The sequence below is a fragment of the Mercurialis annua genome, linkage group LG6 (assembly GCF_937616625.2).
Source record: "Mercurialis annua linkage group LG6, ddMerAnnu1.2, whole genome shotgun sequence".
NCBI lineage: Eukaryota > Viridiplantae > Streptophyta > Magnoliopsida > Malpighiales > Euphorbiaceae > Mercurialis > Mercurialis annua.
This window is the reverse complement of record NC_065575.1, coordinates 5,434,822-5,452,681: the sequence shown is the minus strand read 5'-3', so window position 1 is coordinate 5,452,681 and position 17,860 is coordinate 5,434,822. Positions and strand designations below refer to the sequence as shown.

Here is a 17,860-nt window from a genome sequence, read left to right as displayed (position 1 = left end):
TCAGAAAGTAGAAATCTGCAATTAGAAAAAGTCAAACGATAAATTTCAATTAGTTTTGGTCAATGGGTACTGTTGATATTACTTTGCCTTTTATAGTGTATTTGTCTAAAAAACCCTTTAAAAATAGAGCAAGGCCAACATCATCATCGTGAAGGTAACGAGAGCAATGTCTGCAAAATGAAAAAAAAAAACAATAACATCGGATGAGAGCGGCGTTAAAAGTAGGTCAAGAAAGAAAGAAGTAATTTTTTTTATTTTACAGATAAAAACATTTTAAAGATATTAAATATTGTCACATTTATTGGATTATTATTCATTTTTATACAGTAAATGTGGTTATTTGTATGATGTGGCAATTATTAAATTAAAAATATAAGTATTTAAATCATATAAACATATACTTTATGAAATCGAATATCAATTCAACTACCAAATCAATAAAAATTAGCAGCAAAACGATCATATTATTAACTAAAAATTTAGGATAATTCAAGTACGAATTAATGTTTAGCAATTGTTGAAAGAGGAAAAAACATTTAAGGTATGTTGGTAAAAATTACATCAAATAATTGATGATTAAAAGTAACGCAAATTTTTGGCAAAGCATATATTTGAGTTTATATATTATCGCATTTTTTTGATTCGGATGTTATACTATAATTTGTATTTATTAAATTCTTAAACTTTTTATTTAATAGACATTAAATTATATTGTGAAAAAAATGTTCACAATATCAAATTGGACTGGAAAAATACCAAATAAAAACTTACTACTAACACAAAATATAAATTTATATAGAAATCCAATTTTAAATTAATGTAAAAAAATGAATTATTATTAATCCCAATTGTATTAACGGCGCATGGAGTATATTCACTTTTATTTCGGTGATGAAGGAACTAAAGTTTACACAATTAAAAGTGTATATAGACTTAATAATGATAAATAAAAATGGAGGAATCCAATTATAAAAAGTTTGATAATACATGTATCCAAATTAGTATTTTGCCAATTTCTGTTCATGGCATATTGTGTATGACATCTTCAATCAAACGGTTTAACGAAGAGAGTGAAGATCCACCATCCATCAATACTTTTCTACTCCGTTCACTCATTTCTTTGACCTTCATTCTCACTTCACTATCATGTTCCATAGCACACCTGATTCCTCTCTCTATATCCTCAGCTCTTACAATTACCGGATTATCCTTTCTATAATCCATGGTAATTTCCACAGCCAATCCCAGCTCTTTCACAAGAAGAAATGCATTAAACTGTTGCTCTGCGTACATCGGCCACGTGGCAATGGGTACACCGTACCATATGCTCTCCAGTGTAGAATTCCACCCACAATGTGAAACAAAACATCCTACTGCTGGGTGGGCCAACACAGCCACTTGTGGAGCCCATCCAATTATCTTTCCAATCCCAGCCGTTCGTTCCAAGAATCCTTCGGGTAAAACTTCGTCTAGATTCTCATAATCCACAGGAGGTGACATCCTAGCCGTTGATGAAGATTTCCGTAGGGACCACAAGAATCGGTGTCCACTCGTTTCTAGTGCTGATGCAATCTCCCTCGCTTGATCCTCACCGAGACTTCCCATGCTCCCAAAGCAGAGGAACACGACTGATTTTGCAGGTTGATCATCAAGCCATTTCATAATCTCTTTCCTTCCATCTGATTTTGACACGTCAGCATCACCACTCTTGTTCAAGATGGGTCCCACAGGATACACAGGAGGAGCTTTAGTTTTGGCATCAGAAAGATAATTAACCGCATGGGATTCTAGCTCCATGAACGTATTGACCATAATACCCTTAGCTTCTCTAAAATCTCTACATATCTTTAGAAAGTTCGAGCACCATTCTTTCTCAAGCACCACGCCAGGAAAAACCCTAACCGGAAGCGAGTTAACAACGCATGGAAACTCGAACTCAGCGTCGTCGGAGGTTTTTAACTCAGTTGGATTCAGTTGATGTTCATCGTGAAGAAGCTGAAGATGAAACATGAACCCAAGAAATGAAGCGCCGGAAGTGAAGAACATGTACGACGGAACGCCGAACTCGTTAGCCACGTCCATTACAGGCGTACAAAACATATCGAGAACAAACCCGGCGAGCGATGCGCCGTCGTTTTGAGAAGCGGTCAGCTCCGAGACAGCTTCTTTGATATCGGGTTTAAATTTCTCAATTAAATTCATACCCATGGATTCTGAGTCTTGAGCGGGTAGGTTTATAAATTGGAGAGGAGTTGATGGGAGAGGATCAATGAGCTTGGGGGCATTCTTGTCTGTAAGTTTCATTATGAGGACAGTGATGGAGAGACGGTCGTCTCCGGCGAGGAGAAGCTTTGCTGCCTCTACCGCTGATGTAAGATGACCGGCGCCCCACGACGGTACAAATACAAGATGTGGATTCTTCATTAGGTTAAACTAGCTAGAGTGGTGACAAAGGTTTAAATGTTTACTAGGAGAATATATAATTATATAACGTGGGACTTGTATATAAATCTTTACGAGGAGAATATATTATTATATAACATAATGTTGCATGTGTGGCTCACCTTTACTTGGGTAAGGGGAAATTGATAATTTTATTAATTCGAACGAATAGTAATGACAAAAAAATAATAAATCATGCACTATTAAATTATAAAATTAAAAATTTGAGTTAGAATTGCAAACAAACTAAAGTCTATGATTTCAAAATAATTAAGTTTTTTTTAACGGTATAAATAAGTGAAATATTTTAAAAGACCATTTTATATATATAATAAAATATTAAAAAGCTTATTTATTGATTTTTACTGGATTATTTGTATAATTTTTTTTTTTTGCATTTTTTTACAATTTAATATATTATTCAAAATATAGCATCTTACACCCCTAATTAATCCAAAAATTCGCATTCAACAGTTCAATGCTGTTTTGGGCGTTTTTTCCGCAAAAGAAATGTTTGTTTGGCTATTTTAAATGATTAAAAGAATATAAAATCATACATTTAGACTATGAAATGTCGAAGAATAGAACTTCTATATACCAAAAATGAAAAATTAAGATTATTTTTTCTACATTTTAAATAGTGTATTAAATCGCAAAAAACGCTAAAGGTTGAATTTTACACACGAATAACTTTGTTTTATTATTTATAGACATTGTTATAAAATATAAATTTTGACAATTACTTTTCGATCATATGATCCAATTTAAAAGTTAACTATTTAAAATTAAAAATGATATTTTTAATTGATAAAAATTGTTACCTGTAATTTAATTGATTCTAATTCATAAATTAAAAATCACGATAATCTTTGCTCATATAGATTTAAAATTAGTTTAAGGAATGTAATAGTTTTTTTTGTTTTTTTAGAGAAAGGAATGTATTATTTGATTTCTTAAGAATACTATTTTAATGTACTTGAGATGTAACTTTGTCCCTTTCCCAAATTAACAATTTGGAGCACGTAAAAAGAGAGTAGTTCTACGTCACGGCTTTGCTGGAACAAAGATAAAGAGGAAAATTTGTTGCTCTGGCTTTAATAAATTTTGCTAAAATTAGATTTCTTTTCTTGGACCGGGGTACCATTGGAAAATTGCAGTACGTAACGTAAATGAACTTTCATTGATTTGTCGTCAATAAGTGCTATAATATTCGTTATCATGCAATTTCCTATCTTTCTACATAGCGAGAATATGATATCATCAAGTTAATTTTGATATAAAAAGATTAGAATATTTTTATTTGATATAAAAATACAATTATACTAATATTTTTAATTATATTAATTAATTATTTGATATCAAATTAAAATGTAGGATAAAAAATAATTTTTTAGAATGATAAATCCTAAAATAAAAATAAAATATAGTGAAATAATTCTTAAAATGGAATAATCGCGTCATTTTGATGATATCATAAAAAAAATTTGACCGAAAAATACTAGACATTATGAAAAACAAAAAACTCGTAAGTTAGATTTTTAACCCATTTTCCATCTAACTAAGGCACACCCTGCGTCATCACCATCCCAACTCCAACCTTCGATTTGAATTCATCAAAGTTGTGCACCTGATAAAAGAAGAATCATAAAATTTCCGAGATCATCTCGACAAAATATGACAAGAATTAGCTATAAAATTTTATTTTGAAAATATTTGGCATTGGTTACCTGCTTGTCTCTTGACTTGTACTTGCAATGTCTCCGATCTCCTGCCGAGATCGATTATCCTGAAGTTTTCTTTTGACAGAAGAGAGCTGAGAAACAACATCACCAATATTCAACCGATCTTGTGGTGATTCAGAAGAACACGAGATCCCAATTTCAAATATTTGAATCATGCACTCAATAAGTATGTGATTTGCATTTTCTCTGAGTTGCAAATTGGGATCTATAATTTGGATCACTTGTTCAGGTAAAACTCTCTCGACAAATTTATGGAGACTTAATCCCTCTATAAATATGTTATGAGTAGGAACCTTTCCTGTGAACATCTCTAACAAAAGTATGCCAAAGCTATATACATCTCCGGATGTTGAAGCATCGGTTCCTAACCCGTACTCTACAATAAAACATTATAAAATATTTGTAAGTGCATTTTCATATAGCATGTCGAATTTTATTTTTCATAAGATTGGCAAAAATATAGAATTAGATTTATATATTTTAGGGATAAGGTACAAAAATTACCCTAATGTTTATTCTATGACTCACCTGCCCCCCTAATAATTTTCGAGTTTCAAAAATGACCCTAACGTTACTAAAGTGGAAGAAATATACCCTCCATCCTTAGACGGAGGGTGTTTTCAGTGACAAAAGTAGACCGTAATTTGAAGTAGGCACAGTTTAATTAAAAATAAAATAAAATATCATGCTATGAAAAATATGCAAAAATACATTTTTATAAGGTCTAATGCCTTGAAACACCTGGCTTTTTAGTCTTTTAAATTTTAGTCCTATCCAGATATTGAAAACTAATTAATTTTACACTGTTTCATATTTTCTCGTTTCAATTGTACCCTTAATCATTAAATTGACATTTTTTTATTTGAAAAAAATTCAAAAAAATCTTTTAAAAAGTCCATTTAATGCAAAAATTCAATTTGAGGAGCTTTTTTAAATTTTTTCCAAATAAAAATAAATTTAATGTTTAAGAGTACAATTGAAACGAGAAAATACGAAATAAGATAAAATTGACCAGTTTTCAACGTCAGGATAATATTGAAAAAGAGTTAAAAGATCGAATGTTTTTAAGACCTTAAACATTTTTTTATAAATTCCAGGTAAGGTATTTTTAATAAAATTAATAAATTAATTAAAATATTTAGAGGTAATTGTTTTGAAGAAGTTTGAGGTAGGGTCCAGACACAACCTGGCCCTAGCCTAGCTTCGTCTCTGTTTATTCCACTTTAATAACGTTGAAGTCATTTTTGAGACTCAAAACTATTAGGGCAACGACTATAATTGTATGGCATATCAGCTGAGTTAACGTTCAAGCACGCTACCGTTAGACGGACGGTATATTTGTTTCACTAATTTGGTAACATTAGGGCCATTTTTGAAACTTGAAAAACATAAGTGGGCCAGGTGAGCCACAAAGTAAACATTAGGGTCGCTTTTGTACCGTAACCCTATATTTTATCTACAATTTTTTTAAATAGACAAAATAAAAATTATAAGGTGGGAAAGAATTACATCATTAAATTTTAAATAAAATAAATCATTTTAAAAGTTTAATCATTCAAAAAAGTCAAGCTTTTGACAATTTCTAATTAAAATTTTAAATTTGTCAAAGTCAGCCTATTTTTAATAAGCACATTTCAACTTTAGCGAACTACTCTATTGATTCACAAAAAAAGTCAAATTCTTTTAATTTTTATAATTTTAATTAAACTTTTTAATTTTGCCAATTGTATAAGTAATTTTCAATTGAAAAATATTTCGATTTGATTAGAAATGAAAATTTTAAGAACATTTCCCTTTCTCGGATGAATAGTGTCAATAAACCATTAAATTTAATAAATGATATTTTAAAAAATTTAATCAAAATTGATTGCATTTGATTTTTTTTTTAAATGTGAGACCTAATTTAAAATTTAAGTTTTCAATATTGCCAATAGCTACCAACTTTCTATACAAATCAAGATTACTAATAACCTTAATTAATTTGTGGATTAAATACTTTAGGCGATTTTTATACTATACATTACGTCATCCATGAACAGAGTGAAATACTATACATCACGTCATCCATGAATAGGGATGGCAATGGAGAGAAAATTTTCCGAACCCCATAGGAACCCGACCCTCCACCAATTTCCCCCATAGGTACGGGGATGGGGGGAGATTATTCCCCATCCACGAGGATGGGAGGGGACCGGGGACCGGGGGTGTAGTCCCTCCCATGGAGATTCCCATCCTCGTCCCCATGGGGACCTAATCTATTTTTATATAATTTTTATATATATTATATTATAATTTTTAATATATTATTCATAATTTTAATACTTTAATTTAATTAATTAAGAGAAAATAATTATTTGTTTTGTTTGAAAGAGACTTTTAATTAATTACGAAACCAGATAAAAAAATTTAGAGAATTTTTTATTTTATTTTGATAATTTTAATTTAATATTTAAAATTGTTGAATATTTTAGATAATTATTTATTTTTTTGTATAATTTAATTTTATAATATTTTATATTATTGATATTGAATAGTTCATATTTGTTTTTTTAAATATTTCATAAATATAATAAAAATATTTAAATATTCATATTAAATTATACAGGTATGTGGGGATCTCATGAGGATGGAGAATTCACGAAGATGTGGATGAATTAATTCCCCATCAAATAAATGGGGACGGGAATGAAGATTTCCTATAGAAGCGGGGACGGGTTGTCATCCCTATCCATGAACTGAGTCAAATATCATTAAATGTCTTCAATTTGATTAAATATGTTTGAGGTCATCGAACTATAGCTTTTTTATAGAATGGTTACCAGTTTTAAAAAGCTATAAAATGATTACCGAATTATAGTATTTTCACATACGAAACTATAAAAAGTTATATAAAACGGTTACTGAAGTATCATTCTTTTTTTTTTGGTAAGCCCATCCGGTTTCCAAAGCTCTTTTACAAAAGGGTCACTATTTTAATAATATGGACATAAAAAATGCATAGAAAAAGTAATCTTTCTTGTAAAAGAACAATAGTGCTATAAACCGTTTTGTAAAAAAATTATAATTTGATAACCATTTTGTAACTTTTTATAATTCGATAATTTTTTTGTGAAAATGTTATAGTTTGGTAACCTCAAAAATATTTAAACCATCTTATAACTTCAACAAATAAAATTAAACCAATGCTACTCATTTAATAGTGTTTTTTAAAGTAATTGATTCAAGCCATAAATGACCTGGTGTACTGAGTTTGCTTAATTTTTTTCTTGAAAATCGTTACCGATATCTTTAACTTGTGTCCTCTTAATACCTAATCTCTAATTTCTTTTCCAGACAAAAAAGTACATAAATATTTTCAAACAAAATTAAACTGACAAGAATTCATGGCAGGTAATGTGTTAGCACATTCTTATTATATGATTCAGCGGGTTGACCACAACAATTTAATTTTATCGAAAATTGTTAATATATTTGCTTAAAAAATTAAAATGTAATGTCCAAAAACATAAATATAAATATAAATGTAAATGTAAAATTAAGTATCAGTTTAAAATATGACATGAAATTTAGGTACCGTTAAAAAATTAACCCCCAGTAAACAAAAATGGGAAAACAAGAATCATAATACTTAAACGATTTTCTTGCGTAGAACAAGTCTTTATGGATCCTTCTCATATAACTCTGATAGCATATACTCATATGAGAATGATCCACCAAGTCTGATATAAACAAAAAATTTCATACTTAAAATTACTAGAAGGATTACAAGCTGAGAAGAATTACCTGGAGGACAATAACCGATAGTTCCAATTGCTCCAAGAGAGCCGGTCTGGCCTGGAGAATGAGATATCTCTGAAGTAAGGAACTTGACCAATCCAAAATCGCCAACATGCGCAGTCATTTCTTTATCGAGAAGAATGTTTCTTGGTTTTAGATCACAATGTACAATAGGTGTTCCAGAATGATAGTGCAGATACTCCAATGCAGAAGCTACATCGATCGCGATATTTAATCTTTGATCAATGTTTAAATTTTTTGGACTATGAGTTGGATGCAACCAATCGTGTAAGTTTCCATTATCCATGAACTCGTAAACCAAAGCTTTGAAATCATTGCCTTGATTATCAACACCGGAACAAGCAGTGAGCACTTTGACAAGATTTCGATGTCTGACATTTCTCAACACTTTGCATTCAGCTAGAAAGCTTTTGGATGCCTCCCGACGCGTAAGATTAAGCACTTTCACTGCAATTACAAGTCCGATTTGGTCGAGAACTCCTTTATAAACAGACCCAAATCCACCTGAACCAATTAAATTCTCCGAAGAAAATTTATTTGTCGCTTTAGCGAGATTATGATAGGTGAGTCTTAACATCTCATTCTCAAAAGGGCTTAATATTGTAGAAATCGTGCTTCTTTTTCTCGACAACCAAACAAGTAAACACGCGAGGAGTAGTAACAAGGCACTTATAAATGCCGAAACTAGAAGTATCGTTCTTCTCTTCTCATTTACGCCTTTCGGCTCTTCAAATTCGCAAGGGAGGAGGCCAAGATCACTTATACCACCACATAATTTCTTGTTTCCTTGTAGAATTATTAGAGTACCATTCTTAAAGATTCCTTCTATTGGTACCATTCCTTCAAAATCATTATAAGATAGATTCAACCATTGTAGTAAAATGAAACTCTCCAAGAAATCAGGAATCCGTCCTGACAAATTGTTGTAAGAAAGATCTAAAAACGCAAGACCTCTCAATGAACTTAAAGAGGAAGGAAACGATCCTTGAAAGAAGTTATTACTCAATGAAAGCGTTACTAAACTAACACAACTTCCTATACCGGTTGGAATCTCACCGGACAATAAATTATGTTCAAGAAATATCATTCCCAATTGTTTTAAGTTGCTTACTTCATCTGCAAGCGGCCCATTCAAACGATTGAAAGATAAAAACAAACCCTGCGTCAACGAAGAAATTTCGAATATTTGTCGAGGTATCGGACCGGTAAGATTGTTGTGATTAAGAACTAACAATAACAAATTTTTGCAATTTCCTATAGTTGATGGGATCATACCTTGGAGTTGATTGTTTTGTAAATAAATGGTGATCAAGTTCGTCAAGTTTCCGATACTCGAAGGAATGTTTCCAACGAAATTATTTATCGCCAAAGCAAGACTTCCTAAATTCTTTAGCTTTCCAACGGTCAACGGAATTTCGCCTGAGAGTAAATTTTCCGATGCAGTGAGAACTTTCAGGTTGACAAGAAAATCAATATCGCTCGGAATCTTTCCGTGAATTTGATTTCTTCGGAAGTTTAAGTTCTCCAGCTTCTTTGAGAAGTTGGCTATGTATTCCGGCAGCTCTCCGCCGAAGTTGTTATCATTTATGAGCAGCGTTGTTAAGTTAGTGGCGTTGGTCAGGTGGAACAGAAATGATAAGTCATCAGCTTTACGGCTTCCCAAATGGTTATTACTCAACCCTAGAACTACAAGTTTATTCAACTTTTCAAGAGAGGGGACATTTCCAGTAAAATTATTTCTGTCTGTTTGAAGGAGTTCTAGATTTGAAGCGTTCGAAATCGACGTCGGAATCGAACCGATGAATTGATTGGAAGAAACGGATAGAAATTTGATCATCGGAACAGAGTCCACTAAGCTCATCGGAAGAAATCCATGGAAATCATTTGTTCCTATATCTATAGTCTGAATCAACGAGATATTGAAAATAGAAGAAGGGATTAAACCAGAGAGTTGATTAAGAGCAAGCCCTAAAGTTCTTAAGTTCATCAAATTTCCGAAAGATTCAGGTATAACTCCATGGAATTTGTTTTCAGAAGCAATGAATTGCTCAAGAAGTGACAGGTTTGCAAGAGAAGAAGGAATATTTCCTGTCAGATTGTTGGTTCCTAAACTGATTACTGTAAGCTTCATCAAATTAGTTAGCTCCAATGGAATTTCACCTTCAAGATTGTTGCTGCGTAAAACAAGAGATTCAAGATTAGAACAAGAAGATAAGTTTGGAGGAATTTTGCCTGTGATCAAGTTATTGGGAAGAAACAATACTTGTAGTCTACGTAAACGGCCGATTTGAGGAGGAATCTCGGAGCGGAAGCCATTGTTTCCGAGATATAATTCTCGTAAAAAGCTTAAATTGCCGATATGTGGTGATATAGAACCTGAGAGTTTTAGGGTTCTTAGGTCTAAAACTGTCACTCTCTGGTGTTTACTGCCGCATGTGACACCGTACCAATGGCAAAAATGATAAGAGTTGTTCCATGAATTCATGATACCGAGAGGGTCGTCGGTTATTTTGGCCTTGAATTGTAGCAAAGCTAGTCTGTCTGTTTCATTACTTAGCTTGTCAATGGCCGAGGCTCCGTTGATTAAGAGATGAATAATTGTAAGAAAGCTGAAGAAAGATGATGATAAAGATAATGAGAAATTATAAGTTCCATGTTCATGTTTCATTTTAGGAGTTTGATTCTGTTAGATAAAAAATGCTAAAGATTTGGAGGAGATAAGTTTTTTTATATGACAGAAATTATTTAAGATGATGGTTTAGCAAGAAGATATAGCATATTTCAACGCTAACTTATAAGTTGTGAGAAATTTTAAGTTCAAATTCTCCTATATAAAGAAAGAATGCAATTTTTTTTTTAATAAATATGGGTTTTTTTATTAAATATAAAAGTCAGATCAAAATTCGACCAAGCAAATTATATTGAATCTTAGTAGTTTTTAATTTTTTTTCTAAACTTAATACTGACAATTTATTTTAAAACTTGTTTTATGTATAAAAATTTCAGTACTTTATATAATAAATAGTATATTTTATTCTTTGAAATTTATTTAGATTCTTCATAATTTTTGGACGTTTTTCAAAAAAAAAATTTCTAATTAGTAAATTGAATTAAATAATAGAAGATAAAAATTACTTTTGTAATGGCTCATTAGTAAGTGATTGAAATGGAGGAATCTATCTATGCACATTGTTTTTCATTGTTTTTTCGCTCGGAAAACTTGGATCATCTCTTGAACTTGTGCAATTTTTCCCGGGTTATGCCGTTGTCCTTGGAGCAATTTTTGTCTCAGTGGTCTTCTTTAGTGAAGATGAAGCATAGAGAGCTATGGTATTTGATTGGGTTTTTGTGATTTGGGCGGTATGAAAGGCAAGAAATAAGAGAGCCTTCAAGTTCAAAACTTCTCGAATTGATTCTTTTGTTTTTGGCAGTATTAATATGGTGATGTTGTTTTACAAGTCGTACCGGATGTGTTTCGTAATTAGAATTTCCTTTTTCAACTTTGATTGTTTTAGTCTCTTTGCCTACCACTAATTGTGGTTGAGCTAATACAAATATCATTTATAAAAAAATAAAGTGATTGAAATTCTACCATATTTAAAAAATAAAAAAATTCTACAGGAGAGATGCAATTGCACACACAAATTAAATATTTTAAATTCAATATCTGTTTTTGTGACTACAATATTATTGTATTTCCTCAATGATTTGTGATGGCTTATGCTGAATTATTTAAAGGAACAATATAGTTGACAAGTAAGTACTTTAGTATTTAAAATAACTTTCTTTTGACAAAAACAGTACTAATACTAATACTAATTGATAATGTAGTAACAATACGTATTAGGGGCGAAGCTTTCCCGCCGGAATATGGTATCACGAAATCAAATAATAAATAAATATAGTCAAGTCAGGATGTGGGTAAATCGGAAATCAAGAGACACATGTAACTTGGAGCTTTTAAAAGCTCACCAATAACTCGAAAAACATAGACCGCATCCTCCTGTCCGCTCATACAGATACGAGATACAAAACCATGCAAACTAATCGAGCATCCATTATAACTTGGAAAGCATGCATAACAAACTAGGAGGACCACAAAAAATCTTTTGACACGCGATAATGTTCCCTTATGCAACATGCACATAATACGCCACCCGAGGTGTAACCGAATCAGCCACTTAAGGACAACTGAAAATTGAGGACCATGGAGAGAGAAGAGAAGAAGGCTTGCATAGGTTGGCCTAAATAAAATACTTTATGTGCGAACTCTAAAATACTTTCTTTAAAACATTTGAATTTTTCTTTCTCTTCTCCCTTCTTTCCTTCACAAAACTGATTTGAGCGTCGGAGCGGACAGCCAAAATTTCTATCCGGCGTCCCTTCTGACCTCTGTTTGTTACCTGTCCACAAGAGGATTGGTGGACTGCTTGATCGTCATTTATCACTAATAAATAAGCTAATACAAGTCTAACAACATCACATCGGTTTTAGTATAAATCTATACTCTATCTTACAGCGTAGATAAATAAAATTTAATTTTTGTGCAAGAATTAAAAAAAGAGTTAATGTCATAAAAATTCATCAACTTTACATGTTTTCTCATTTTAATCACGCAGTTTAAATTTTCTCATTTTCATGCACGAAATACCACTTTTTCTCAAATTCATGCACGGTGCTGAGGTGTCACAATTCTATTGGTGTACAAAATTGAATGAGTGCTACCTCAGCACTATGCATGAATTTGAGAAAAAGTTGTAGTTCGTGCATGCAAATGAGAAAATTTAAACAGCGTGATTAAAATGAAAAACGTGTAAAGTTCGTGATTTTTTTTGACATTAACCTTAAAAATTCATTAAATTAATTCTTTTTTATATACTTTTTTAGTTTAATATTTTTAATATTTTAAGAATCATTAATCATATATATTTAAAATATCAATTTTTGTTTGAAATTTAAAATAAAGCATTAATTTGTAGGGAGATAATTTATTCAATATTAATGGATTTCATCACTAAATCATATGAGAAAATCACCATTGCGTTAGTGAGAATGAAAGCTTGAATTTTAATAAGAAGATAAAAAGCTGCGACTTTTGACCATAAAACGGTTTTTCAGAATCAATTAATGTGGTTGACATCAAGTCATCAACTTTAATTCTAAAAAGTCATATTGTTTTTTCATAATTACTTTTTCAATTTATAATATTTATCATTTTAAAATTACTTTTTAATTTATAATGTTTTATTGTAAATTTTATTGAATTTAACATTTATTAGTAAGTCTAAACAAATAACCAAAGATAAATTAATAAATATAGGTTTTTCAGTAAAAAATATTAAATAAAAATATTTTTAAATTATATGAAATAGTGCAAAACAGCAAATATTATTAACCAAAGGAGTAAGAAAGAATGAAGGCCTTCAATATTTTGCTAAAAAAATAGTAAACATAAATTTCCATCAATATGAATTGAACGCAACCGAATTATTATTTTTATTATAAGAATTTTTTTAGATAGATTGAATTTATGATAAGCTTATGATAATATTAAAATTTTTCAAAAAAGAAATGATAATTTTAAATTTTTATATTATTTTAATAAATTATTGTAATGTTATTAATTTAATTTATGAATGTAAAAATCTCTCATTAATTATTACATGATTTTTAAAAGTGACATTAAGAGTGACATTAGCACTATAAGATTTTTTTTTTCTTTTTCCTGAACAGCCATCATTTTTTTTTTGTCAAGTTCACAAATTTCTTTTTGGAATGATTGACAATCCGGATATTTTAAACAATAGATTTATATACCATAAAGGCCAAATACATATTTATGCCCTTGAACTTTAATAAATCAGTCACATACACACTCTAACGTTTAATATATAATGACCATTTATACACCTAAACAATATATATATATATATATATATATATATATATATATATATATATAATATATACACACACACACTTTTGTCTTAGTGATTATATTGTGTGTGGCACAAATGCTTAGAAAAGAGTGAGTCATTGAAAAAAAAGACATTCTTTTGTTAGAAAAAGCACCAAATAGACTCATAACTTTATATAATTAAAACAATTTAGGTAAAATTTGTATAAAGGAACAAAGTCTATAATTAATAGTTTGATCTAAATAAATATACTTTATTTGTAAAATCATTATAAAATTTAACATTTTTAGAAATTTTATCTATTTTAACTTATTATAGTACACAATAATTATTACTAAAAGAAAAATTTAAAATTTATCAAAATTTTAATAAGCGTTTATAAATGTACTACTAATTCTAAGATATAGTTTAAAAATCCATAAGTTATTATAAACTTATGTTAATAAAAATACAGCATTTAATAAAATTTTAGAAACACTATTTAAATTTTAATAATGTTTAATATTTAATGTTTATAAATTAATATTATCCTAGAAAATTTATTTTCATGTATATTTGTATATTTATATTTCATTTTCAAACTTATATTTTTAGTTATACTTTTTTAAAATCGTAAATAAAATAAAATTATTGTATAGTAAAAATGATAAATATTAAAAAATATTTTATAAAATAACAAAAATTAATTTATGGAAATAAATCCAGAATAAACTATGAAATATATAAATTTTTTCATGAAAAAAATTATAAATTAGAATGTTTATTGAAAGTTTAGGAATTGAAGTAGTTTTTAATTCATAAAGTAACCATGACTTTCTCAAAATGTGTTTAAAAATAATTAATTAAAAAGCTAAGTTTAAGTGTATAAATGGTTATCGTGAAGTTTGAGGTTTGTAAGCAGTGGCGGAGCCACATTATGGATAAAAGGGGCATTTGCCCCTCTTATTTTTTCAAAATTACAAATTTTTCAAGTAATTTTTTTAAAATTTAACGTGTTATTTAGATAATTAATACATATTGACCCCCTTGATTATATAAAAAAATTAAATTATATATATCATATGAACTTTTTTTCTATTTTACCCCTCTTAATTTCGATTTCTGGCTACGGCACTGTTTATAAGTGACTGAAGAATTATAGTTCAGGGACATAAAGATGCATTCAACTTATTATAGAAAATTTAAATTATAGAGTATATAATTTCTTGATAATTTAATATTAAAATAATAATAAAAATATCATAGTATTTGGATAAACTGTTTAAATTAAAAGTACTATGTAAATATCATTATTAAATTATCAAAATAATATCATTGTTAACATTTCAAATGAAATTATAGAATGTATGTTTTTATTAATTAGTTTTATTTATCTTTAATAAAAATCAATAAATACATTAATAAGTAGTATAATGACTTAATATTTAGAAATAATCTGTATGTAATTTTTTTTATTTTACCAAGTAGCAACTTTTAAGTCATTGCCAGGGGTAGATTGCAATTGATAATTGATTTTAATGTAGAATTAATGAATTTGACTTGAATAGCATATTTTTATTTTTGTTGACATTGTATCATTCAATTGACAAAAAATAATGCATGCATCCAATTTAAAAAATAGAACAAAATTAATATAGACCCAAGTATGTTGAATATCCTGTCAATCCCCTATATATTTCAATATAGAACATGTCCTGATACATGCTAGGTAACTGAACAACACGCTAAAAAATGACGTATGCTAACGATTCACAAACATATTAATGTCAAATTATTTTGGATCATAAAATTTACTATTTAAGCTAGGATGATGTTTGAACGTGCTTAGATTTTACTATTTAAGCTAGGATCAAAGTATTTTGGATCATAAAATTTCGGGAGAAGTGGGTGCCTTTTTGGGTTGAGTTGGATCACGACACTCAAAATCTAAAATCCAACTTGAAATCAAAACTCCTAAATCTAACACACCAACTCAAAATTTTAAATACAAAGCATCAAAGTAAAAAGTCTAGAATCTGAAATATAGAACTAAAAATCCAAAAGTTAAAAGTTAAAAAACAAACCTTAAAATTGATAATTATACAAAAACAATCTTAAAAAAATATTTTTGATTCGGTTCAGTCTGATATTATAAGAAAACCCAATTTTTTTCATTTAAATTAAGTTTTGGAAATAAAAAAATTATTTAAGTTCTAATCAATAAAAACATTATCGAACCAAAAATCTGGCTGTTCAGTTTGGTTGAATCTAAATTATAAAAAGCTAATCCTTCAATTCATTTTAGCTTAATATTGAAAAACATTATTCGTCTCGGTTCAATTCAAGATTATAAAATTATTTAGTTTTTCAGTTTAACTCGGTTTAGCTTAAAATAAATACATGGTTGTGTTCGGTTCAATTTAAAATTATAAAAAAAAATAGTTATTCGATTTGGTTCGGTTTGGTTAATTGTGCTTTTGAACAAATGGAAAATTTTGGTTCAGTGTGGATCAATTTGAAATGATAGAAAAATAGGATTTTGGTTAGTTTCAATTTTGTAAAAAATAAAATAAAATTGGTTCGATCCGTTTTTTTTTTAAAATATAACATTTTGATTTGATTTAGTTCAATTTAAAATTATAACAAATTAATTACTTGTTTTTTACGGTTTAGTTTGGTTAAATTTTTTAGGTCCAGTAGTTTAATTTGAAATAATAAAATATTGGTTATTGATGGATACCGAATCCTATTGTAAATATAATGGAGCCGAGTCACAGGAGATCCACTCTCAGATGATACCGGACTCCCCCTGAAGATCCGAAGATATGGAAGAGACGCCGAATCCCTTAAGATTCGGTGATATGCTAATAAAGACCGAATCCTTAGAGATTCGGAGATATGCCAATAAAGACCGAATCCCACATGATCCGCCCAAAGCGTGTTAGGTCCGAGATTCGGGTAATCGACTAAGAATGGAAGTATTGTCCTATTCGGACACAAACACTATATATGGAAGGATAAGCTCTACTTTAGGAAGATAAGACTCACTACTAGAAATTCGTTGATTAGTGACGGATTTTAGCGACGGATTTCAAATCCGTCGCTAAAATTAATATTACCGACGGATTTAGCGACGGATTGAAAATCCGTCGCTAATTCCTAATAAAAATTGGCGGGAATCATCCCGCCAAATTTCGCGACGGAAATTCCGTCGCTAAAATTGGAGGGATGATTCCCGCCAATGAAAATTGCACTTTTAGCGACGGATTGTTGAATCCGTCGCTAAAAGTAAATAAATAGCGACGGATTGTTTAATCCGTCGCTAAAAGTTCTATTTTAAAAAAAAATTAGTTAATAGAAAAAAATTTATTAAAAATTTATTATTAATTAAAAAATAAATATTTATTAATTAAAAAAAATTATTAATTAAAAAATTATTATTAATTAAAAAATTATTAATTAAAAAAATTATTAATTAAAAAAATTATTAATTAAAAAAATTATTAATTAAAAACGTATTAATTAAAAAATTATTATTAAATCAACAAAATTATTATTTATTAAAAAATATTATTAATAAAACTATTTGAATTAAAAATATTAATGTAAAAAATAATTATATTCAAATGTGGGGGTAAAGTGTAAAAACAATAATTTGTTGTTTTTATTTAAAATAATTATAAAAAAGTTATTAAAAATATTAAGTATAAAAAATAATTAGTATGAAAAAAATATATTTTATATCGTGGAAGTAAATTGTGAGAGCAAATATTTGTTGCTTTTAGTTATATTTAAATATAATATACATACATATATAACAAGAATATGAGCTGGTTAAGATGGAGTTACGCGTGGGGGAACTCCAAAGTTAATGAGCTTTGGATGGGAGCAATGGAAGGATGAGTGACCTACTGGGAAGTTGGGAAATTTGCGGATGGATGACAGTGTGTGGTCTATCGCGGGTGGTTGGGTGACAGTGTG

The 17,860-nt window shown here is 29.2% G+C and overlaps 2 protein-coding genes across 3 annotated transcripts; both read right to left on the bottom strand.

Annotated features, from left to right (window-relative positions):
* Positions 1 to 940: 940 nt before the first annotated feature.
* On the bottom strand, positions 941 to 2,509 carry LOC126686397 (anthocyanidin 3-O-glucosyltransferase 6-like). The gene has a single exon (XM_050380439.1). It carries the CDS (start codon positions 2,422 to 2,424, stop codon positions 1,021 to 1,023), a length of 1,404 nt encoding a protein of 467 aa, XP_050236396.1. The 5' UTR covers positions 2,425 to 2,509; the 3' UTR covers positions 941 to 1,020.
* A 1,493-nt stretch (positions 2,510 to 4,002) lies between these two features.
* Positions 4,003 to 10,762, bottom strand: LOC126686393 (probable LRR receptor-like serine/threonine-protein kinase At3g47570). Of its 2 annotated transcripts, XM_050380432.1 has the most exons (4): positions 10,246 to 10,380; positions 7,968 to 10,156; positions 4,170 to 4,560; positions 4,003 to 4,069 (listed from the first exon to the last, which is right to left on the bottom strand). In XM_050380432.1, exons 1-4 carry the CDS (start codon positions 10,296 to 10,298, stop codon positions 4,021 to 4,023), a joined length of 2,682 nt encoding a protein of 893 aa, XP_050236389.1. In that variant the 5' UTR covers positions 10,299 to 10,380; the 3' UTR covers positions 4,003 to 4,020. The 2 variants fall into 2 exon arrangements, with proteins under 2 accessions (XP_050236389.1, XP_050236387.1); XM_050380430.1 differs by having other exon boundaries at positions 7,968 to 10,762.
* Positions 10,763 to 17,860: the final 7,098 nt, after the last annotated feature.

Coding starts and splice junctions, on each gene's coding strand:
- LOC126686397 (XM_050380439.1), bottom strand. CDS start 2,424: ATGAAGAATCCACATCTTGTATTTGTACCGTCGTGGGGCGCCGGTCAT.
- LOC126686393 (XM_050380430.1), bottom strand. CDS start 10,650: ATGAAACATGAACATGGAACTTATAATTTCTCATTATCTTTATCATCA. Junction 4,561..7,967: donor TATCGGTTATTGTCCTCCAG/GTAATTCTTCTC, acceptor GTTTTATTGTAG/AGTACGGGTTAGGAACCGAT. Junction 4,070..4,169: donor ACAAGTCAAGAGACAAGCAG/GTAACCAATGCC, acceptor TTCTTTTATCAG/GTGCACAACTTTGATGAATT.